At 43.4% G+C, this 25,358-nt stretch overlaps 1 protein-coding gene across 4 annotated transcripts in view; it reads right to left on the bottom strand.

Annotated features, from left to right (window-relative positions):
• Positions 1 to 25,358, bottom strand: part of DGKQ (diacylglycerol kinase theta) — a 205,709-nt gene that overhangs the window by 135,034 nt on the left and 45,317 nt on the right. For all 4 annotated transcript variants that reach the window (XR_016441301.1, XR_016441302.1, XM_090039011.1 and 1 more), the window contains exons 3-6: positions 20,221 to 20,320; positions 15,037 to 15,122; positions 12,963 to 13,088; positions 10,498 to 10,651 (exon numbers count right to left, since the gene is read on the bottom strand). Coding sequence is in view for 2 of the 4 variants with exons in the window: in XM_090039011.1 (XP_089895137.1) it covers positions 10,498 to 10,651; positions 12,963 to 13,088; positions 15,037 to 15,122; positions 20,221 to 20,320 (466 nt within the window). In the remaining 2 variants the exon portion in view is untranslated. The remainder of the gene's footprint in view (positions 1 to 10,497; positions 10,652 to 12,962; positions 13,089 to 15,036; positions 15,123 to 20,220; positions 20,321 to 25,358) is intronic.

The raw sequence follows: 25,358 nt of genomic DNA, 5'->3' as shown, positions 1-25,358 counted from the left end.
TAGCTATCCAGATCAAGATCAACAAGAAGTCCTTTTTTAAATACATAGGGGGCAAAAAAAAAAGTACCAGGTAACATGGGGCCCCTGCAAGACATTTTAGGAAATCTGGTTGTCACACCAGAGGACAAAGCTAACCTATTTAACAACTTCTTTGCCTCCATTTCGCTGAGCAGGGACTGGATCAGCCCCCCCACCGGGACCCCCTCAGACCCCAGGAGAGGGTCACCTAGGCCAAGGGTCAGTCAGGGAACTTCTGGAGGGACTGGATGTAGTTAAATCAGCTGGTCCGGACTATCTCCACCCCAGAGTGCTGAGGGAATTAGCTGAGGTCGTTGCAGGACCCCTGGCACGGCTTTACGAGCACTCGTGGTACCCTGATGTGGTGCCAGAGAACTGGAAGAGGGCCAACATGGTTCCCATCTTCAAAAAAGGGAGGAAGGAGGACCCAGGGAACTACAGGCCAGTTAGTCTTACCTCGATCCTGGGTAAGCTTTTAGAAAGAATTATCCTGGCACATGTCCACAAGGGGTCAGCAGGGGAGATCATGCTTAGGGACAATCAACATGGGTTCATTAGAGGCAGGTCCTGTCAGACCAACCTAGTGGCCTTCTATGACCAGGTCACCAAATCCTTAGATACAGAGGTAGCAGTGGACATAGTCCTTCTGGACTTTTGGAAGGCCTTCGACTTTGTCTCTCACCCTGTTCTCATTAAGAAACTGGGGGACTGTGGTGTCGACACCTACAGTCAAATAGGTCGCTAACTGGCTGGAGGGCCGCACCCAGAGAGTGGTGGTGGATGGGTCATTTTCCACCTGGAGGGATGTGGGCAGTGGGGTCCCGCAGGGCTTGGTCCTCGGGCCCACACTGTTCAACATCTTCATCAGTGACTTCGACAAGGGGGTAAAAAGCACCCTGTTCAAATTTGCTGATGACACTACGATGTGGGGATGCTAAACGGGAGGAATAGGCTGCAACCGGAACTAGACAGGTTACAAGGGTGGGCGGATGGGAACAGGATGGGTTTCAACACTGACAAGTGCAAGGTGATGCACCTGGGCAAGAAGAACCAGCACCATACCTACAGGCTGGGGAACTCCCTTCTTGTCAGTGCAGAAGCAGAAAAGGATCTTGGAGTTATCATTGATGCCAAAATGAACATGGGCCGGCAGTGTCGGGATGCAGTCAGGAAGGTCAACCATACCTTGTCATGCATCCACAGATGCATCTCAAGCAGGTCCAGGGAGGTGATCCTCCCCCTCTATGCAGCACTGGTCAGGCTGCAGCTGGAGTACTGCATCCAGTTCAGGGCGCTGCAGTTCAAGAGGGATGTGGACAACATGGAGAGGGTCCAGAGGAGGGCCACTCGCATGATCGGGGGCAGCAGGGCAGACCCTACGAGGAGAGGCTATGGGACCTGAACCTGTTCAACCTCCACAAAAGAAGGCGGAGGGAGGATCTAGTGGCCATCTGTAAACTAGTCAGAGGGGACCAGCAGGCACTGGGGGAGTCCCTTTTCCCCTGAGCCTACCAGGAGTGACTAGAAATAATGGTCACAAGCTGGCAGAGGGTAGATTCAGACTAGACATCAGGAGGCGCTACTTCACTGTCAGGGCGGCTAGGATCTGAAACCAACTTCCAAGAGAAGTGGTGCTGGCTCCTATCCTGGGGGTCTTTAAGACAAGGCTAGATGAACACCTTGCTGGGGTCGTTTGACCCCAGGGCTTTTTCCTGCCAAGGCAGGGGGTCAAATGATCTGCTCAGGTCCTTTCCAACCCTACAAACTATGAAACATCTCCTGGGAGGAGTGCTCGGCCAGCTTGGATTGATCACAATCCTTGCTGACCAGCACCCAAAGAGCTTTTTTTTTTTTTTTGACTCAGGAGGTGCACAGGCCAACTAGAGGCAATGCAGTTCTTGACCTGTTCCTGGCCAAAGGGGATAACCCAGTGACCAACTTAAACACAGAGGGCAGCCTAGGCGATAGTGACCATGAAATCATTACGTTCACAGTCCATTGCAAGGCTGATGAAACAGGTATCAAGCTCAAAGTCTTAGACTTCAAAAAAGCAAATTTTAATAAGCTCAGGCCACTAAGAGAGAATGCCCTGAGAGACCAAGGACCACAGGTAAAGGGATCACAAGAAGAATGGTCATTCCCTAAGTCTCAGAGATGATCCATTCCCTTACATAGAAAAAGTAGCAGAAAGGTCAAAAAACCCTCTTGGCTAAGCAGGGAAGTTGCAGCCCTCTTACAGAAAAAGAAAGAGGCGTACAAATAATGGAAGCTTGGGACAGTCTCTAAGGAAGACTACCCAACAATGGCCCGCAGTTGTAGAAACCAGATTAGGCATGCTAAGGCAGAAACCAAACTAAAACTAGCTACAAGAATCAAGGACAACAAGAAGTCCTTCTTTAGCTACATAGGGAGAAAAAGAAAAACTAATGGGAGTGTGGGGCTGCTGCTCAATGCTTCAGGACACCTGGTCACTACCACTCAGGAAAACAGAGAACTCCTAAATGACTACTTTGCCTCGGTTGTTCACAGGACCAAGGGGAACAACATGCCAGGTAGGGCACAGAACAAGCAGGGCAGGATTGACACCGTTCCCACCACTGCCATAAAACAGGTGTACGACCAATTAAAGAAATTAGATGCATATAAAAATCAGCAAGATCAGATGAACTCTACCCAAGAGTGCTGCAAGAGTTGCCAAAGTAATCACAGAGCCCCTGGCAAAGGTCTTTTAAAAATCAATGGCCTCTGGAGAAATCCCAGAGGACTGAAAGAGGGTCAATGTTGTACCCTTCTTCAAAAATGGGAAGTGTGAAAACCTGGAAAACTATAGGCCAATTAGCTTAACTCTATTCCAGGGAAAATTCTAGAAACATTCAAAGAGGCTATATATGACAAACTTGCAGAAGGCATGATAGTGAATGACAGCCAGCATGGCTTTTTCATGGGCAGGTCTCGTCTCACCAACCTCATTCCTTTCTATGATCAGGTGACTTGTCACCTGGACTAGAGAAAAGAGGTTGACATCATATACTTCAACTTCCAGGAAGCCTTTGACCTCATATCCCACGAGGTACTGATCAAAAAACTGGAAGATATTGGGCTCAACTTCAGGATCCTCAAGTGGGTGTGAAACTGGTTGCGGGGTAGGATGCAGGGAGTCCAAATGAATGGATCGGTGTTATCCCGGTGAGATTTGGGCAGCGGTGTACACCAGGGGTTGGTACTTGGCCCAGTGCTGTTCAATATCTTCATCAATGACCTGGATGAGGGGGTGAAAAGCCCATTGGCCAAGTTCGCGGATGACACCAAGATACGGGGTTGTGTGGGCACACCTGCAGATAGGCTGCAGATGCAAGCAGACCTAGACAGGCTGGCATGTTGGGCAGAACAGAACCAGATGAGGTTCAACACAGAGAAATGCAAAGTGCTGCATTTGGAAAGGAAGAACCCACAGCGCACCTACAGACTGGGCATTGCTAACCTGAACAGCACTACAAATTAAAGGGATCCAGGGATAACAATAGACCCCAGCATGAACAGGAGCCAGCAACGTAATGCAGAAGTTGCTAGGGCCAATAAAACTCTGGCATGCATCAATTGATGCAGCTCCAGTAAATCCAAAGAAGTGATTCTCCCACTTTACTCAACATTGGTGCGGCCACAGCTGGAGTATTGTGTCGAGTCCTGGGCACCGCACTTCAACAAGGCCGTGCTAAAGCTCGAGAGGGTCCAGAGAAGGGCCAACCGTATGATCAGGGACTTGCATGGCAAGCCATATGAGGAGAGGCTGAGGGATCTTGGACTCTTCAGCCTAAAGAAGAGAAGGCTGAGAGGGGACCTGATTGCAGCTTACCACTACATCAGAGGTGTACATCAGAGGCTCAGTAAACAACTGTTCACCAGGGCGCCCTGAGGGAAAAATAGATACAGCCACAAACTCCTGGAAGATAGTTTCAGGCTGAACATTAGGAAAAACTTCTTTACAACTAGGGTATCCAGACAATGGAACAAGCTCCCCTCGGAGGTAGTACGATCATCTACCCTAGAGGTCTTCAAGAGAAGACTGGACAGTCACCTGGCTGAGGTCATCTGACCCCAGGTGTCTTTCCTGCTCATGCAGAAGGCTGGACCCAATGATCCTTGGGGGTTCCTTCCAGCACTATGATTCTGTGATGAGAGGATCACATGGCTGAATGTGAACATGAACTCAAGAACCCTAACTTTTCTAACCATTGATGGACCAACAACTTAACTATTCCACACAGCAAAAAAGATGGAGTTCTATTGCCAACTGGACCAAATCATCAAGAATGTCCCTGTGAGGAACAGACTCACTGTTCTCAGTGATTTCAGTGCCTGTGTGGGTAAGGACTGGGTGCAATGGGGACACATTACCGGCCAATACAGTACAGGTAGCCTTAACGAAAACGGCTAGCATATCCTTGAGCTTTGTGCCTTTTGTGAGCTGATAGTCTCAAATACCTGTTGTGCTGGGAGCAGCTGCAGCAAGGACCCATGTAACCACTCCCACTCAGGACACTGGCATTAGCTTGAGCTCATCCTGATGCATCATAGAAACTTTAGTAATATACTATGTGCTCAATCAATGTATAGTGCTGATTGCAATGCTGACCATGCTCTTGTCAGGGCCAAACTCCAATTACACCCTACAAACATCCATCATGTGAAGCCAAAAGGCAAACCTTGCATCAACATGAAGGACTCTGACACTTGTGTAAAGTTTCAATGTGTGCCTGGGTGTGCTTCTGAAAATGATCAACTTGATTCCCCTGATTCTGACACTTTGTGGGAAAATTTCAAGAACAAGACACTGACTAATGGCAAGGATGTCTTTTGAACAACAAAGAAAAGGACAACCCAACTGGGCCGCAGCATATGAAAATCTGCTACTCCCACCTCATAGAAAAGAAAAAAAAAAAGCTCACTTACCTCGACTTCAGTGGTCTCCAACCCTTTTATGGTGAATACCACTTTTTGGCACCCCCGGATCTACCGCACCCCCAGCTCCACAAGCTGTCCGAGCTCTGACCCCACTCACCCAGCCCAGCCCAGCCCAGCAACGTGTGTCTTGCCCCTCCCGATTACGGAGTTTGACAGACTAAGATCAACTGTCAAGAGGCTCCACAATCAACCAAGTTGATCAAGATCGACTGGTTGGTGACCACTGCTCTACTTCAACAACCGAGTCAGGAAACGTTAAGTTCAAAGAGGCTGAGGCTGCAGTCCAGAAAGCCACCAGAGAATGTACCCAGAAGTACTGGCAAGACATGTGCAGAAAGATTCATATCTGCATTGAAAGAGGCAACCTTCATGGTACCTGTGATAGAATTAAAGAGGCACTTTGTCCAACTTGTAAAAAGATGGCAAACCTAAAAACAAAAGACAGTACCATCCTAACTGACAGGCAAGAACAACTTGACCAATGGACTGAGCGTTACAAAGAACTACTCAAAGGATGCCATTTTCTGTAATATTGCCTTAGCTGCCATTCCCCAGCTTCCAACGATGCAGGAGCTGGACCAAACACCAATTCTCGAAGATGCAGAGAAAGCTATCAAAGACATTGCATCTGAGAAAGCAGCAGGCAATGATCAGATACCTCCAGAGTTTCTAAAGAGTTGGGGAGAAAGCTTGTGAACAACATCCACCCACTTCTCTGTGCCTGCTGAGAAGAAAGCTGTATACTCCAGGATCTGAAAGATGCAAATATAGTTACTCTATACAAAAATAAAGGCAACAGAGCAGATTGCAACAACTACTGAGGGATCTCTGCTCAGCATGGTAAACAAGGTGCTTACAAGGGTACTGCTTAAAAGACTCCAAGTTCTTTCTGAGAGATTCCACCCTGAGAGCCAGGGTGGGTTCAGAGCTGGATGCTCCATCACTGACATGTCCTTCACACTGCATTTGTTGCAAGAAAAAAAAAAATCTGTGAACAGGCACCTCTCTACATAGCATTTGTCTACCTACAAAAGACATTCAACACAGTTAGCAGGAATGGCATCTACAAGATCCTGTTAAAAACTGGCTGGCTGCAAAAGGTGCTCTCCCTATTCAATGAGCTCCATGAAGGAACAAAGACAACCATCCAGTGTGAAAACGAAACATCCGAGTTTAGCACTGAGATTGGTATGAAGCAAAGCTGTGTTTTATCACCTACCAGTTTTGGCATTTTCTCCTCTATCCTTCTTAACTATGCTTTCAGAAACAATCAATCTGGTGTACTAACTAAATCAAGGTTGGACAGCATCTTGTTTAACATCAGGCAATTTCAGAGCAAAAGGCATATTCACTGCTCGGGATCTGCTCTTTGCAGATGACGTTGCATTAGTCTCTAACTCACTTGATGAACTGCAGATCATGATGAACAAATTCTCTGATGCATGCATCAAGTTTGGCATAGCAATCCGTATCAAGAAAAGAGTTATGTCTCAGGGCATCAATGTCCCACCCAAAATCTATGTTAATAATGAAGCTCTGGAGAGCATAGACCACTTTATCTTGGCTCAACTCCTACCAGCGCACTTAGCCTTGATAGAGAACTTGATGTGAGAACTGGAAATACCTCTGTTACTTTTGGCAAACTTACCTCACAAGTCCAGTACAACTGTTTCAGCAAAAACCCCACAACTTCTAGACTTCCAGAAGTAGGCAGGCAAGTGAGAATCCATCTATCAGGCTTGTATTCTCAGTACCCTCCTTCCTGGTTCTGAAAGCTGAGTCACATACTCCAAACAGGAGCAATGATTGAACAGCTTCCACCTTCACTATCTCAGAAAAATCCTTGGTGTCACTTAGGACCAACAGATTACCAATGAGATGCTTGACGGGACTGGCCTACAGTCTTTGCAGACTATGCTGGATGCTCCCAGGCTTCACTGACTGGGACATGCCTCGAGACTGTGCTCTACAGCCCTCTCAAGAACCGCCTGCAATGTAGGTGGTGGCCAAAGCTCTGATAGAGCAACAAGGTCAAGCAAGGTCTCAAGAAATTCAGCATTCCCAGGGATCACAGAATCATAGAAGTAGGGTCGGAAGGGACCTTGTAGATCTTCAAGCCTGACCCCCTACCTGGGCGGGAGAAAAAGACTGGACTCAAATGACTCCAGCCAGGTAGTCATTTGATGACTGGGAGAACCTTCCCACAACAGCTCAGTATAGAGAAGCCAGGTCAAAGCTGGTGCAATCACTGCAGAAAGCCAGAAAGACAGTTCCCACTAAGACATGCAGGTAAGCCAGGAAGCAGAGTGCACTGCAACCTCCATCTGATGACTGGGCTTGTAGTCACTGCGGGAAGGTTTGCCACTCGTGCATTGGGCTCTTCTCCTACGCCACTGCCAAGCACCACTGACTGATTGTCACATCCCCTTTTATCTGTCAAGACGTTCGATGCCCATGCACCATGCCAATTAGTTTTTAAGATAATATATTGGAATAGGAATCAAGGAATTAGGTCTCAGATCAGGCCTATGCATTCAATAAAAAAAAACATTACTGCAGCTGAACATATAGTTGCAAAAATTGCTAAATTTCCATTTGTTCAACCTGGAAGAGGACACTGAGGTAGAGCTGTAACTTAGGAGTCAGTGTATAAGTTTATATATTAAAAAATACTTAGAGAATGATTAAGAGAAAGTTACTGGTGTCCTTTAGATTTATTTCTCTGAAAATATCAGCTTGGACCAAATTCTTAATCCCAGCACTTATTTCTCTAGTGCTAGACAGGTAGGAACTCCTCAAAACCTGATCAGGTTTCCTTTCCAAGGACAGCAGTAGCAGGGTGGAACACAAACCAGTACAGCCTACTGGATGATCATGCATTATCCTCACTGTTTAACAGCTACACTTGGAAACTTCTAATTAAATTCCTGATTGTGCACTACTCAAGGCTTCAAAAAAAGCTAGCCAATAACATTATTAAAAATACGAAGAGATGAAAAGTCGGCACATAATCAACACACAGTTTCAGCAAAAACCTCACAACTTCTAGACTTCCAGAAGTAGGCAGGCAAGTGAGAATCCTGACAATGACATCTTCCAAGAAGCAGAATTCCAGGTCAGTAATTTTCCCTTTCAGAATACCTTTCACTAGGATTCTCACTACTAGAGAATAAACAGTTTAATGAAGGTCACTAAGACAAAGCTGAAATGGACAGTAAGTTAATAGCCAACAAAACAATGTGCCTGCTGTGTGTGTGTGTGGGGGAGATTGATTTTTTTTGTTTGGTTGGTTTTTGTTTGGGGTTTGTTTTTTTTTTGTTTTTTTGAGCCTGTGGACCAGCTGATCCTCAGGAAACTTGAAATATAGAAAATTAATCCTTTAGGACCTGAAGCTCACTCCCACAGATGCAAGCATTGATAGAATGGAAGGTGCTTCCACATGAGAGATTCAAGCATAGCAACTCAAGTGTTTCACAAAGAATTCTGAAGGCTGAAAGGGGACAGGGAGCACTACCATGGTCCTCTGCAGAGACTGGGTAAGTACAGTAGAACCCAAATTCTTCTCAGGGTTTTGGTCCTTAGCCCCGTACACATATAAAAGGCCTGCAACCAGTTGGAAGCATAAACAGATCCATCAACAGCTGCACAGCACTGTTAAGATGCTGCAGCCACTTACTGCAACCACTTTTATTTCAAAGGATACTACTTCTGCAACCAGTTCTGTGGGACTATCCAGAGAAGTTAAAGTTTGAATTTAAAGCTGCAGCAATCAGTTGAGTAGCTCTTCTTTAATCCAGCAGTCTGCTGCAAATTGAGCAAGTTGTAAATCCTCTACATCCGAAATGATCCAAGTTCCCATGAGAGAAAAAAAACCTGGGACCAGCTCCTTATGCCACAACCTGCCATACACTGATTGGTCCCTCAAGCCCACTGATAAAGTAGCTAGCATCTGCTTTCAATACTACTGGAAATGTCATAAGCACCAAGCAGCAGGGAGGCTCCACACCATCAGCAAGGACACAAACCAACGTCTGTTTGATTCTCACATATGCTACACTCTTGAGTATAATATGCATGAGGGCCGTGCGAAGCTTCAGTCACTGATTCAATCTGGAAGAAATTCGGGCCAATTGAGCAGCCAAATCTCCAAATCCAAATCAAATCAGGAGACCCATTAATCTCTCCAAATTGAATCGGAAACCTCTAAATGTATTCAGAGAGATTCAACGATTCGGCTGTAGACGCAACTTTATATGTTCTTTCTACATACCTTGAGGTACCAGGCGCAGCTCGTGAACACTGAGATGGTGGGACAGGTGATGTGTCCCCCGGGAGTGTGGAGGGGTTCCCCGTGCGCTCAGCAGTGGACCTGAACTACTTCTGGTCCACTTCCAGGGATGCTGCGGAGTGCGCAGGGGACCCCCACTAGCCCTCCAGCTCAGCGACTGATGCTTCCTGAGTCTGGGGGGGCAACCAGGGTCCCCCTGTGGCCAATTGCTGGGTGGAGGGGGAAGATGGGAAACACATGTCCCCTGCACACTCTGCAGTGGACCTGTAAATGAACCAGAAGTACTTCCAGTCCACTTCCGGGTCTGCCACCGAGCGCACAGGGGACTCCCTGTGCTCCCATGGGATGCTCCATCCACCCCACCATCTCAGCATTCACAAGCTGTGCCTGGTACCTCAAGGTACATGGAAAAAAACATATAAAACTGCGTCTGTGGCCGAACCGCTGATTCGCGGAATCTGAGTCAAATCTTCAGATTCAGATTCGGCCGAATCTAAAAATCGGGACAGTGATCTGAATCAGCAAATTGAATCACTGTCCCCCAAATTAGGCTGAATCCGAATAGAATACTGCCCGCTTCACACACCCCTAATACACACCCTTATTTTTACAAACAAGTTAAAGAAATTTTTTTACCATTAAGGATAGGTAAGTAACAGATTCATTGCAACAAATCTGGGGCCACACACTGGTTCTAGAGTCATGTCCTGTGTGCAGAGCCTTGTGCCTGGTCTGGGACTGTCACACAACCCCAGAACCAGTGCATGGTTCAGGACTTGGACATTAGGTCCAACCAAGCACACAATCCCAGGGTCCTGGACTTGGCATGCCAGGTCCAGCCTGGCATGTAGCCACACACACGGGTCTCACCTGCCAGGTTGGACTTAGTACGCTGGGTCCGGCAGTGGACCAAACCTGTGCAGGAATGAGGAGGAGGATATCATCTCTACAGCCTGCCCTATGAAAGCTCATGCTTCTCTGAATGAGGTGTTACCCTGTCTAACTTCAGGCTGAACATAGCTAACTACCACTCTCTTCTCATGAAGAACAAATAGTAGCCTTGGCAAGTAAGAAGTTAACATTACAGCCAAAACAAACCAACAAACCAACCAAAACACACACCGCTACAAAATTAGCAATACTAAGAATTTCAAATAGAAAGATACAAACAAATTGGAAATTCCCTCCCCACACAGCCCATTTTCAGTACCATTTTAAAAGTCTTTTACCTGGTTCTGTATGCAGACTCTCAGATATTCTAAAACAATGCATTTTGCTGAAATTGCGAGAAAATAAACGCACACAATTTGGAGGAAGAATCATATTCCTTAGTCTTCCAAAAGTACATTCTGGTGTTACAGCAGTGTAACATGCAACATGAGCCTATAAAAAGAAACAAGTTTATAAGTTAAACTTGCTATAACAAAAACATACTGGCAAAACATGTTGGAACAGATTCAGTACTTCTGTAAGCTGGTAAGTGCAATGAACTGATGTGACAGGGGGCTGTCTGTAGGTCAGTCCCAAAGTCGGCCTGCTCACCTGTCTAAGGCAGTCCACATCTCTGTTGTAATTAAATAGCTGTTCTTAGGCAGGAGGCTGCCCATTTAATGCCCTGATGCCAAAGGCGGAATACACAGCTCTCCCCTCCTTTTACCGTGCCCCATGCCTCACAGATGGCATCCAAATCACTACCCACTATTACTTCCCCAGCCCCTTAATTGGGCTGCACTTGGCCTCTGGTCTATCTTGGCCTCAGGTGTCCTTAGACATGCCTGGGCCTCATGTTGTTTCACTGGAGCCTCAACTCCGGCAACTCCAGCCAGCCCATGCGCAGTTCTTCACGCCCCCTAAGGCCATACTCTACACGACCGCTGGCTCTCATTCCACCCCCTCACCAGGGCTTCTGGGCCTTACGCCCCTTGGGCCTCAGGAGTTTATCAAGGTACCTGGGAACCCCAAATCAGACTATGGCCCACTCAGGCATCAGGTATCTGTCAGTGTGCCTGGACCCTGCCTCAGGCTTCACTCAGTGGGCCTGGGCCCCTGTGCTTTTCTGTCAGGGTGTGCCCCCTAGCCTTTCCCCTCCACAGGGCACCCACAAGGCAGCAGGGGCTGAGGCTTTACATACAGCACCCCATCCTCGCCTTTCACTGGGGAGGCGCAGGTATGGCATTTCCTGGGGACTGCCCCGCCACACCATCCAACCCCAGCAGGGTGTAGTTTTAAATCATTCCCCAGGACTGGGAACCTCCCCCATCCCCTTAGTTCCTACCCTGAACCTCCAGATGTTGTGAGCAGCAGTACTCCAGCTGGGAGATATATACCCTTCGGCTCCCCAGCTGCAGCTGGCTGGCCCTGATCTTATACCCAGAGTGCCCAGCCCTCCATCAATCAGGTGGCCTCCTGACTATCATGTGACTGCCTGATTGGGTCTGCTCCCACTCAAGCTCTTAAAGTGGCAGGCACCAAAAGTGCTCTGCCACAATAGACTGCAACTCAAACCAAATTTGGATACATTACACTTTATTTATAAAGCTGTGTCAATTTCCAACTATTTTTTTAAAAGGACTTACAAACACCTACTTTAAATTTAAACTTGTAGAGATATAACTACACACAAAAGTAGTAATACTAAGATTTTTTAAAATCTGAATCCCTGGATTCCACATATTAGTGGGATTTGCAAAAGATGGATATTTACATTCAATTTCTCAAATTGCCCAGTTCTGAGCAATGAACAAGTTTCCAAATTTTGGAATTTTACTTTTTGGAGTTTGTCAGCCAGGCTCCTTGGCTAAGGGCTAGAATTAAATCCAAGGCATACCCTTCTATTGTTCTTGGAAGTCGAACATACTCAATAAATGAATGAACAGTCAATAAGACAGGCTGATAATTTGCCAAAGTCCATATTTCTTCATAAAAGCTAATCTATTACGAGTAACGTTAAAATATACCATACTTTCAAAATATTTCTGCATAACTAATTCATATAAAATATTTCTGAAATATCAAACAATATGAGACGCCAATTCTGTAAGCCAACATATTCATGTTGTATCTAAAAATAATGATAAAATATGCTCTATATTAATTGTCCTTAACTATCTGTATGCTCTTTTTATGCACTGTTGCTGTATTCTGCCCCTAGGGCCAGCTTTTGATGGATGGAACAATCTGTATTTACAAAATCAGGATTCAAATCAGTGTTAAGTCTGTCAAGAGCTCTGGCTTTCTTTTTCCTAAATATGTCATATAAAATATAGGACACTTACGTTGCACAGGAATTAAATACAAGTCATACAAAGAACAGAAAAAGTTAACTTTAGAAAGTGATAGTAATAACATTCAGAATTCAAAAGTGTTCCATATTGAAAAGGAACAAATCAGGAACATGTCAGGGTAGGTACATTTTTTTTACCTTGAACTGTATGAGCTAAAAATACTCAGTATTACAAGATAAGAGGCAGTATAGCCATCTTATACTTTAGGGAACTGTGCTGTAATCCAAATGATCCTATATTTAGAATTTCTAAATGAAATTCACCCTGTTGAAACTCCCCTACTTCAGAGGCTAACAAAAGACCAGATATTTTATTTAAATTACAAGGATAATCTAACAAATCTCAAAAAGTTTTACAATCCAAAAAACAATTGTTTAATAAAGCTTGTAGTTCCAGTGATATTTACATACCAGAATGCCACACCACTCGCATCTCATACCAGACAGCACCTCAGAAGAACCACAGGTTTTTTTACAGACTTCACAGCGAGCATTAGAAGAAAGATTTCCCTCCCTCCAGTGATGATGGTATGTATCCTACAAAAATGGATCAATATATTAATTATTCATAATGGAAAATACAACAGTGTTGCTAAATAAATTAATTTTAAAATAAGGCCTACTAACTTTAAGGAATATATAAATCAAAGAAATCTATATTTAACTGAGAGACAGATAAGCAAGTTGGTAACATACCATTACATTCCAACAGGAATTCAGTTATAAAGGAACCTTAAAAAGTTCTGTTTCCCTGACCACAAAACCACTAGTTCAGGAATAAATTTATTGAGTTGAACACTATTGGGTTTTCTCTCTTCAGTTCATTGCAAATATTAACAAATTCTCAACACATACTAATTAAGAGATTACAATCAGTATCTGCATTTTACAGATTGGGGTGGAAAACAGCACATAAAGCCTTGCCAGAGGCAATAACAGTAAACCCTCTTCAGGCTTCTCTATAGGCTAGAGGTATTGTGCAATTAAGTGGTTAACAGAGCAATTAACTGAGACCAGCTACAGATGTAAGGTACCTATCACACAATAAAAAACTCCAACCAGCTAAAATTGACCAAAAATGTGTATTAACCTTATAGCTGGTTGCTATCAAGTTTTAATCTGCATGTGTAGCAAGGCATATTGGATAGCAATTTGCTGCTCTTCCAGCATCCCAGGGTGCATTGCTGTATCTCCAGTGTAAACTTCTCTGAAAAAGAACAAGAAACTGCTGCCTCCGCATATTTCTAACCCCTAGATTCATTTTCTTTACACACCAACATCCAGCAGAAACAATACAGCTCTCCCAGTCTCCTGTACGAGCACAGAGCAGATAGGAAGGGACACTCCTGCCATGCTGGAGCTTCCCAGGTGCTGCCCAGGTCTTCTGGGCAGCACCAAGCCAGGGCCATGGGGAATCCACCCCACTTCCCTCCACCTGCATGAGGCTGGGGGGCACTGTGCCTAGCTAGAGCAGAGCTTGGGCCTACCAAGCTTGCTGATGTCTGGGAGGGGAGGTAATCTCCTTCACCTCCTCCCTCAAACTTACAGAGAACCAGACACCGTGCCCAGCCATAGGTAACCCCAGTCTCCTGGGTCATAGCAAGCAGAAAAGTAAGGAAATTCCACCTTGCTTGCTGCTTCCTGGAAGACAGGGTTGTGCTATAGCTGGGCAGGGTGTCCCTGGCTCCCTGCACTTGTGCATGAAGGAAGTGACCACGAGGATTTCTCTTCCCGGCCCTTGCTGCTGCTGCTCAGGAGACCTAGCCTGTGCTCCTGCCAGTGTCCCTGGCTCCATGTGTGAGTGGAGGAAACTGGGGGGAGGATTTCCCCTCCTCCCCTCCCCCTTGCTTCCCAGGGAAACCCCAGGGAATATTACTCCTCAGTAGAGTGATCTCATTCTTTCACTAGTGCTGCTGACCATAGAGCTTCCCCAGCTGCTCAGCAGCAGAAGTGAAAGCTGTTGTTCATTTTTCCCTTCTCCTGACAGCCTGCACATAGCATGATGTATTCATCACAAAAGGATAACAATATCATGATTGGAGTAACATCTATGAGGCACCCTCAGATGCATAATATTTTAGTTATATGGCTTCTGCAGGGCCTCTTACTATCCCTGGGATAAGCATTTCAGACTGCCAAGAACTCTCAACATGCAAAACAGTATTTGTTGTCCTCTTTCCAGTATCTTGAAATTTTAAATTTAAAAACAGGATGAAAATGGCACAGCTACCTCTGTAAATGTCAGATTTACATACCTATGGATTTTATATGAATATTCAAGTTATATGCATTCTACAGTTCCTTATCATTCAACAGGTATATTTCGCAAATCATTTTGCATTTGATCCTTAGCACCCAGAGACATTACAAGAAATGAAGATTTTCTAGCTATTTTTAAAGAATTTATAAATTATAAAAGGCTGTTAAACATTATTTTTTCATATTTAAAGTATACAGTTGTATTTTATAGGAAGTGCACTCTTACATGGTCCTGATGCCCATCCTGATGGCACTGACGGCAGTCACTGCAAGCAAACGGAACACAATCTGTATGCACATGTAGTTCACATACTAAAAGCAAAAAGTAGAAACAGGAAATGTTTCATCTCCCAGACAGTGTAAAAAGTAAGTAAGCCTATTTGTACAACACTTTCTCTCATGCTCTTTTCCATTCAGAAAAGATCAATACGTAGGAAAGAAAATCTAAGTTTGTCTTAAGCAATTTCACCATTTCTTCCCATTCAATTAAAACAACAGCTTATCACAGGGATGACAATACTCCCATAAGCATAACCAAGTCCTCTTCTCTAACATAACCAGCTCACATTTTAAATTGGAGAATTCAGAGTTCAGAAAATTCTTAGCAATAGGAAAGTTTCTTTTTCCACATCTGAAAATAAAATCCTAGATTTAGAAGAGGCACCTAAAACTATGACCAACTAATTAAATTTTAATTAGACAAACCTTATTCTGATATCCCATCTCAAAAATAAGCACAAAAAATGCTCACAAATTATACTTTATGGCCTTAACAAAGTTATGAAGGAAATGCAATGCTAAAATGTTAGTAGTATTGTCCTGTGTTCTTGCACCCTTATCTCTGAATCAAAACCAGACTTTTTCCTTGCCACATCCTTAGCTGGGATTAGAAGCAGGCAATAGAAGAATCATCAGAAGCAGCAGCTTTATGTGCTCAGCGCATGTGTTCAAAAGGTGAGGCAGTAAGGTGAAATCTACACTGCCACTGTGTATATTGCACCTATTCTGTGGAAAGGCAGAGATGCATCATGAGCATTATGCCCACATCTTTAAAGTTCATTAAGAAATGCAAAGATTTCTTACAGCACCATAAAGAAAACCCCTTCCCAAATGCCTTAACCACAACTGTTAGTAGAAAGGTGAAATAACTTTCCTAACTGATCTGAGTATATGCATAAGTCCTGAAGGAACCTTTTATTGCTCCCGCTTAGCAAGGGATGGACTTCTTTCATGAAGAGACTTGTAAGAAGGATCCCTGAAGAGAGACAAGGAAGGGGAACTTGTGATTGACAGCATATATAATTATATAGTAGTTCTCCATAAGCTATCAAGTCCAGGACCAAGTGGTCACATGTTATTTGGGCCTACGCTGGAAAAAGAGTGAGCCAGGGTAGCTCTAGACAGGAAAGAGGAATGCTTGCAACCATCTCCAACTGCAATGTCTAACTCCCTGCCCACTGGAGAAAATGCAGAAGGTGGTTTACTGAGCCATCAAGGACTTTTGCTTATTAAACCATAAGTGCTTGCTTTTTTGATCACGAGGCATTTTAGTAGTACAGCCACACACTGTATACAGCTGAAATTCTCAAAGTTTGGAAGTCAGCCATTGAATCCTTGAGGGAATAAAGAGTTGGTTGTACTTTGGAGTCAGAAGTACTGGGACTCTACCACTATCTGAACATCTCCGGATAGTGCAGATCCCTAAGGTCAATGATCTCCTCTTGACTAACTACTGCCATAGGATATGAGGCTATCAGTGTCAACAGACATTGATAATTTGTGATTCTAAACTGTAAGCTTGCAAAGGAATAGGTCCAGTTACTAAAAAAGTCCAATCTCCATGGCTCCTTTTCTTTAGGCACTGATTTGGTTTGGTCCACTTTGTTAGCCTCCAACACAAGTGATAAGGATGGAGTAGAGCTGGAGTAGAAGAAACCTGCTCCCTTGCGAGAAACTCTGTGCCCTATTCACTCTTATCAATGCCCCCTTTCTCAACCCTGCCCTCCAACACCACAGAGGCTTGCCTGAAGTACAGCAGGGTCCCAGTTCATATCACTGATAGGCAGTATAGCCTCAGATGGATCCAGGTCGTGTTAAGATATCTAGAAAGATATGTGGAGGTAAGCTCAACCAACTCCTCTGGAAAGCTGCACAGCTCTCTTGCCACCCACCCCATCAAATTCAGAAAGATCCTGGCATCCTCTGTAAGGGGTAGTGCATTTGAGACAGCTGCGCCACGTGGAAGGAAGACCACACAAAGACCATTATCCGCTCTAATCCCAGACAACGGCTAGGTAGCTACCAGTGGCAGATGATACACTAAAATGGTCTGACTAAAATGATGATGTTGAACAACACAAGGAAGGCATGTAGGCAGTCTACTGCTTAGGATCCTGGGGTGTGGGGAAAAAAAATCCAGGTAGCAGAGACATGCTAAGAAAAAGGGGATCTCCTAAAACCAATAGTTTGCCATTTGAGCATTACCATGGAAACAGGTCCTGTAATGGCTGGCTTTTTTCCTGCAGCCTACACAACAGAGAGAAGAGCAGTGGCAGATACTCATATACTTGCAAAGTCAGGTCATCTTTATAAGCAGTGCCTGGGGCAAGAAAATTGTATGCTTCGGTATCAGGTTGATTCAAAAGGGTCAGTCAAGAGAGAATAGATAAAATTCCCAGGCAATCATAAGATCCTAAGAAGGCAACAATCTGGGAGCAAGAGCTCTCAGCCCACTAAGGAAAAACTGGGGAAACTTATGGTACTGGCAGGACAGCTGGTACTTGTAACAGGGGCCTTTGTCACTGTCAATTTAAGAAGGAAAGAGCAGCTGAGTTTAAAACTAGCTATATTGGACTACGCAGCCAGGTGACAGCAGGGGAACAGGAACAGGAGACTAGAGGGAGAATATTTGTGCTAGAGGGAAAACATTTGTGCATGGTGGAGGAGCTGGAACATGTTCGGGAATTTTGGAAACACTCTGTAAACCTTGTAACACATCAACAGGCAGCATAATTCCACCCTCCCTCCTCTAATCAAAATTTGAAGGTGAGTAACTTCATATTTTTCTAATTAATGAACAGAAAGTCAACATGGAACTCCAAAATGCATTTCCTAGTAAGACTTTTTTTGGTTTTTTTTTTTTATAGATCTGTACTTTAAAATGTGTATTCAATGTGGAGCAATGTGACCAGAAAGGTAGTGCCCAGAGGTGTATAAGCTAACCTCCTGAGTGTAAGCCAGAAGTCTGGCCCAGCACTCTGCAGAAGAGAGGAGCTCCAGATAGCCCTGCAGGGATCTAAGGGCTATAGGACAGTACAAAGGGCTGTGGGACTGTGGGAATCAAACCTGAGTGGGGTTTAATTTTAGCTGGAAGCATTTGCTCGTATCTTGGTTTATAACTGGGGGACCAGGTTGTGATTGTGGGGTGAATTGAAGGCCATGCAGCAGGTTACCAAAGGGGAGCTCTGTGTTAAGTCCTGTAAAGGGCATGGATGCAGTGGGGCTGAAGCCTGGGAGACAAAGCTCAAAACAGTGGGCTGAGGGCTTCAGCAAGAGAAAAGGGGCCAAAGGGAATGTGGATGGGACTTGGAAGTCCCACAAAAAATAATGATGAAGTGACACTTGCGAGGCATGGTTGTGGCTATGGGGGTAGCTGGAGGCCATGATTAACTCCCCTAAGTTACTGCCGGAGGGCACAGATAGAGCCAATAGGGCCCAATCAGCTAGGCCACATGCAAATCCAAGGGCCACACACTCAAAGGCTTAATCTCCCGACAAAGTACACTTGCCATCACAGCTTGGCAGGTGGGACCATGAGGAAGTTATCCCAAAGATCTGACAGAAACTGGTAGTTCGGCTACTAGATGGCATTATGGCCACCTTCAAGAGCCGGTTCTTTCACATTACCACTGACATATCTAGTCCAAGTTCAAGGTGGCGTGACTATTCTTTAGCAGACTCTCTTATCTGGGTCTGCCAGAAAAGCGTGCGTCATAAGTACCACCAGCTTAGCAGTTGTTGCCAATTGTGGGTACACATGACACAGCAAGTTGTTGGATGAAACCACCGCATTCTTGTTGTGCTGGTGACAGTGCCCAGGTCTCCAAGAGTTTCTTCTGGAGTTTTTAGTGGATGGGAAGCTTCTGCGAATGCCCATGGACTCGACGATGTTTTTACAAAACAGGAAGCACCAGCCAACTTGAAAGTCAAGACAAAGCAATGTGTCAGTAAGCTCCTGGTGGGGGACTTACCTCTGAAGTGTGATCTAATCATGGAAAGCACATCAGGTTCGCAAAGGCTGAAGGAGACTGATGTGGAGATGCAGTGCCAGAGCTTGTCCTGACCTGAACATGAAAGATTTCCTCCCTTTCCTTCTGGTCCTAAAAATCAAAGGACCTATGATATATCATCTCTCTCTCAGTGATGCGGTATTATCCGAGATCAGTGATGCACTACCTCTGGAAGAATTGGGAGGGCAAGCAGGGAGGGTAAGGAGTGGGGGTCTGGCCTAGCTTCTGCCTTCCCTAACGCAACAGTGAAGGATACAAATTCAAGACTAACTTCTATTAATTAGATTCTGTACATGGAAAAACAACAAATTACATTTTCCACGTATAGACTCTAGTTATTGGGTGGGGGGGGAAGGAATCAATGTAAATTTTAAAAAGTTTTCTTGGATTTGAGTAAATGCAACAAGTACTCAAAACCTTGACTATGCATTTCAAAATACATTTCTATAACAAAAAGCCTTACTAAGAAAAGCATGTTGAAGTTCCATGTTGATTTTCTGTTTGTTAAATTAGAAAAATATGAAGTTACTCACCTTCAAATAGAAGCAGGGAGGGTGGCATTATGCTGCCTGTTGATGCTTAACAGGGTTTACAGAGTGTTTCCAACATTATCATATATGTTCAGATTCATACCTACCTCCTCCTCCTGTCTTGAGCACAAGACTGACTGCCTCTTCACTTTCAACTTTGCTGCCATTAGTACAGCTGAACAAAGGTAAGTAAAATAAAACTTAGAACTTGCTTTTTGTTGCCTCAGTCTGGGGCATATCCAGCCAAAGTATCAAGACTGGCCCCGAGTTAACAGTCAGAGCAAATCTGGATGATATAGTTCACATTTAGTGAAGAATTTACATTTGTGGCAGTAATTTTATTCCTTGACTTCGACATGAAACAGACAAAAAAGTACAAGTATAGCCTGTGTCATGAATGCAAAAACAAAGGAATTTATGAGATGGTTGTTAATATTAGCATACAGTGGGGTTTTAAATGATACACACAGAAACTGTGTGTGTGTGCGTGCACACGCACATATGTGTATGCATATGCATGTATTACACGCACCCCCCCCCCATTTAAATAAAACATATACCTGAAGATGCATGCACATGTTTTAAAGTTACCTTCACATCGAAATGCAGGCAATTCCAGTGGCTTTCTGCACACAGTGCAAAACTTTCTCTTGTAGTGTCCTGGTGGTCCAAAACAATGTGCAACCGGAACCTACCAATGAAAATATAGGATGTATAACCTTGACAATTTTAGGCAATTAAATGATGCTTCACAGAAATTTCCTTTTCAAGTGGCAAGTAGAGTAGAAGTCAACTTGAAGCGGTACAAATGTAAAATAAAATGTGGGTTTCAATAGTTTATATTACATAAAATAAATAATTTCAATATTTAAAAAAATAAACCAGCATTTATTATTATTAGTTATACTATAATGCAAGGGGCAATAATTTCAAGTGATATCTTCTGTTGGACCTACTATGTAGTTGGGATAAACTTAAACAAGATTTTGAATGCAAGACATTCTTCATCAGGATATAACTATGGACCTACCAAAATCGTGGCAGAAGTGTGCTGCACAGTTGCTCCTTTAATCTTGCATAATTTGCCACGCCCCCTCCCTGATTGACAGAGGGGTCCCAGTGGCCCCATTGCCTGCTGCTGATTGGCCAGGAAGCAAAACCCACAGTTTTAAATATGCCGTGGTTTTCACCTCTTGGCCAATCAACAACAAGGGCAGGGCTGCTAGGGCCCCTCAGCCAATCAGTGACAGGAGGCAAAACCCACAGGATAATTAAACCATACTTTTTGCTTCCTGGCTGATAACTGGCAAGTAGCACAGCTGCCAGGACCCCTCTGCCAATTAGCAGCAGTGGGGTGGCAGGGCAAGGAGACATAGCAAAATGAGCAAGACTAAAGGAGCTGTGGTTTCAGTAGGTCCCTAGTTCTAATGTAACAACATCCAAGGACTCTAACTTAGAAAAGAGCACTGCTGTTTTAAATGATCAACACCCACATATGAAGATGTGGACCTTGATCTGAAGGGTTTATAATCTAACTGGTTGGATATACAATTAAAAGGTGTCCAAAAGTACATATTCTGCAAGTTAATTTTATAAAGAGAAGTATTATTAAATATTTCTTTTCCAGGCCAGTAACCATATACTTGTCCTACTACTGGAGCCAACCAGCTGGAAAAACACGTCCTATACTCTACTTTGCCCACATAAAACAGACAATAACCTAAAACAGTGGTCATCAACCTACACCCACATTGCTTATGGATCCAGCCTGTGGAGCTTGTCGCTTCAATAGCATTTGGCAATGGGGTGACTCTACCTGAGCTGCTCTGCAATGAAGCGCCTCAGGCTTCAATGGAGAGGACTTTCGCCATGCCACACCACAGCAGCAGTCAGGTCCCAGTGACCCAGATGGGTCACAGTCTGGCCCTCTGCCGGAAACATTGGCAACCTCCAGCCAAGAGAGCCAATTAACGTTTCAAAGACTGGTCAGCAAAGACATCTGTTCTGAACCTCAACTGATCTTGATTATAGTAGATGAAAGAGACCAGACTGTGAAAATTATTTGTCTGAATTCTGAGGAAGATATACTACCAGCCTTACAACCATCTTTGGTCCAGAAAGGAATTGTTCAACTTCCCACTGATCAGTAATATATTTCAAGGTTCTGTTGCTAAGGGCTAAACAAATAGTTTTAGCAAAACCTTTTAGTGACAATGCACGAGATAAAATCTGTTGTTTTGCTCACATATCAAGTAATATCGTTGAAATCCAGAAATAAGTAATACCAAAATAAAGACTAGAAGAAACACCCTAGTTGAGCAGTTAAAACCAGATGCCCTACCTCTGATATAGTTATTATTAAATTCAGGCTGTAAGTGCATCTTATAATCAAGTCTCTTCATCAAGCACAATAATGCTACCAAACCATAAGAATCAGTATCTAAAAGACAGAAACTGACACTAACAAGTGTGAAAACTTAACATTAAAATACATAGTTAAATATATGATCCACACCCTGCAGACAATTTTTAATACCTTACTGTATTAGTATGATAGCAATATGCAAGACAAACAAATGTGCTCTTCACATTTTAGAATTCAAATTACTCGTATCTATAAATTGTGGTTAGCTTTCAGTACTTAAAATGTAAAGTTTTATATAATGTAGCAGTAGGCAACCGTCAATCCTTTCTGGATCATGGTGCATGCATAAGAAGTCACCAGGATCTTTAATGTGTATGCCTAGGGAAGAGTATGGACGTGTGGAGACCGCTCAGACTTTCCGTCTCCCCTTTAGACCATTGAGACAATATCCAAAGGCCAGACCAAGTCCACAAGTTCGGTCCCTTCATAGCTGTAGTTATATGCATGCCTAGGAATCGTGTCGTCTAGACTTTAACAAACCAACACAGTTTCCATGACTACCCAATAAACTGTCATCCTTCATTGCTCCATGATAATACGTTAAATCCTATTTCTGCTGAAATTTAAAATAATGATCTAATTAAAAAAAGTACTGGTAACAGTTCTTAAAAGCAGATTCTAGATAATATAAGACATCATGCAGACATAAGGCAGAGGTGATAACTTTCATCAGACCAACTAGATATTTGCAAAAAAAATTTCTCTCTTTGCAAGCTTTTTGGACATAGGCACCCTTCTTCACAGTATTTATCAATGACATTATCAGCTACACCAGCCCAAAAAAAGCTGATTGCTGATAAAGTTAATTTTCCTTTTCTCAGTGCCGATTTGATACGGACCAATATAAACCGGTGCACCTCTAGTTAAAAATCAACCATGTAGTCCTTTTTGTACAATCATTTCACCATTTTACTGATGGTGCACATCTTCTCTCAGGCACCAAGATACAGTGCTCATCAGCATATATACAAAACCCATACTAGAAGGCAGACAGATGAACAGAGGAAGGGAAGGAAAAGGAAGGGAAGGATGGGTAAACCCAAGAATGTTCATTGCTTAGAAAAATATTTTGGGTGGACAGAGGAGAAACATCAAGACTTTTTTGCTTCCTGTTAAAAAAAATTTTAAAAAGGGGAAGGTGGGGGATACATTTTGTTTCTAGAAAAGAAAAAATGTTACCCTAATTTTGACAGAAGTTGTTAAAAATCATTTACAGAAGCATTAGGCTTAGAAAAGGGATGTTTCCCTGGGTAAATGAAGGAAATATTTAATTCTAAATCCTCTTGAAAACCCCCAAAGGGATTCCTTGAGCAGCTTGTTCCATTGTCCTACTGTTCTTACAGTTGAGAAGTTTTCAGAGACATAATCTAAATCTGCTTTAGTGAAGTTTAAACCTATTGTTTGATGATCTGCCTTCTGTACTGGGGAGAACAGTTGAACACGGAACCTCTTTTTACAGCAACTTTTCAATTATTTGATAACTAATATCACAATCTCCCTTTCTCCAAAAGAAACTTACCTAGTTTTCCTCAATCTTTCTTCGTAATATTCCAACACCTTTATTATCTTTCTTCCTTGACTTTGAATCTCCTCCAATTTCTCCATATCCTTAAAACGCAAAGCCAAAACTGCACACAATACACCCAGTGCCGAGTAAAGCAGCACGGTCAGCCCCCATGTCTTACATAACCTTCTTCTATTAATGCAACCCAAAACTATATTTGCTTTTTGCAACTGTGACACTGCTGACGCAATCAATCAGGAATCTCTCTATTTTCCCTGGTACCATTTATCTTTTAATGATTTGACAGCAACTGAGTTAGAACACGACTCTGTGGACCCCACTCAAGACCTCCTGCCATTCTGATAATGATCATTTAGTTACTATTTATTTGCATTTATTCAACCAGTTATGTATCCACCTAACAGAAATTCTTTCAAGTTCACATTTCTCCAGTTTACTTATGAGACTGTAACATGGCACTGGATCAAAATCTACTAAATCCAGTACATTACATCAACCACATTCCCCTCATCCCCACAATGAACTACCCCAAAGGTAATCAAACTGATTTGGCATGATTTATTTTTAATACCGCATACAGCCATCTAGGGATTGCCTCTTTTTCCTCCAGACGTCTAAAAATGAACTGCTTGAAAATTTTCTTTCAACTTCCCAGGCATTTTAGTCAGTCTGGCTGGTCTATAATTTCTCAGGTCAACCTTCTTCTTACCCATCTTTAAAAAAAGATAGACGCAAAGTAATCCACGATTTTGTAAGTACTGCTGCAGGAGCTGAGATTTCTTCCATCAATTTTTTTCAGCAACTTGGGATAAAATAAATCAGGCTCCATTGCCTTCAATTCACTCAGAGCTGTCATAAGCTCTGGCATGCTCTTTCCTAACAATCGACAGCCCTGTTTCTGTGTCTTTATTAACTGTTAGCTTCCCAATCAGTTTGTTTAATTAGGCAAGGCAAAACTGTCATTGAGCAGATCTCTTCCAAAAGGTTGTCTTCTATGTTATGAACTCACTGGTCATTTTATGATTTTCCCTCATTTTTCCCCATCAGACACCAAGGGAGAGACATCCTCATCTTGGCTTTGATTAAATAAGATGGTTGGAAAATTCCTCTGTTTACATGTTTGTCCATTTGGCCCCTTTCTCTTCAAATGCCGTAGGATTGTCTGGTCCAACCCCTCGCTTAAGGCAAGATCACCCTATTCCAAGTAATCCTAGCCGTCCAAAACAAATCCGTTTTCTAACCTCCTAACAAAACCATCTTACCACACACTTGTGTTATTATTTATTGGCTTTACGTGGTCTGCATTTTCATTTTCCAAAGGACTGGTTTGGTTTACCAAAAAAAACTTCTCTCTTTACTGTTAGGGTAACAATAATTAGGATTATTGGGGAGCACGGGATTTGCAGCTGAATACAAAGGCATGACCTGTGGCCTACCAAAGCTGCTAACAGCAAGGCAGAATGATATCTAAGCCAGCTATTTGCTTAAGTAACCATCTTAATTGTCTTAACCATTTTTCTGGGAAAAGCAGCAATTAAGCCTGTAACCAGCTACAGTAAGGAACAAGACAAGATAGAAGGGCTCAAAAAAGGGTGGAAGATGGTAGAACCTAAGACAGAAAAAAAGACTGAAATGTGAAAAACAACACAATTGGTAACAAAATCCGAGATGAACATATGCAAAAAGGCAAATGGTGATGGGTGAAGAAGCCTCCAGAAGCTTCCAGGTTTTGGTCAAAGTCTTCCCATTGACAGAAGAAGAAAAGTCAAGGTCTTAGAC

The sequence above is a fragment of the Crocodylus siamensis genome, chromosome 3 (genome assembly GCF_052110815.1).
Source record: "Crocodylus siamensis isolate JL-2025a chromosome 3, ASM5211081v1, whole genome shotgun sequence".
Taxonomy (NCBI): domain Eukaryota; kingdom Metazoa; phylum Chordata; order Crocodylia; family Crocodylidae; genus Crocodylus; species Crocodylus siamensis.
The sequence above is the reverse complement of the archived record's forward strand: the minus strand, read 5'-3'. Positions and strand labels throughout refer to the sequence as shown.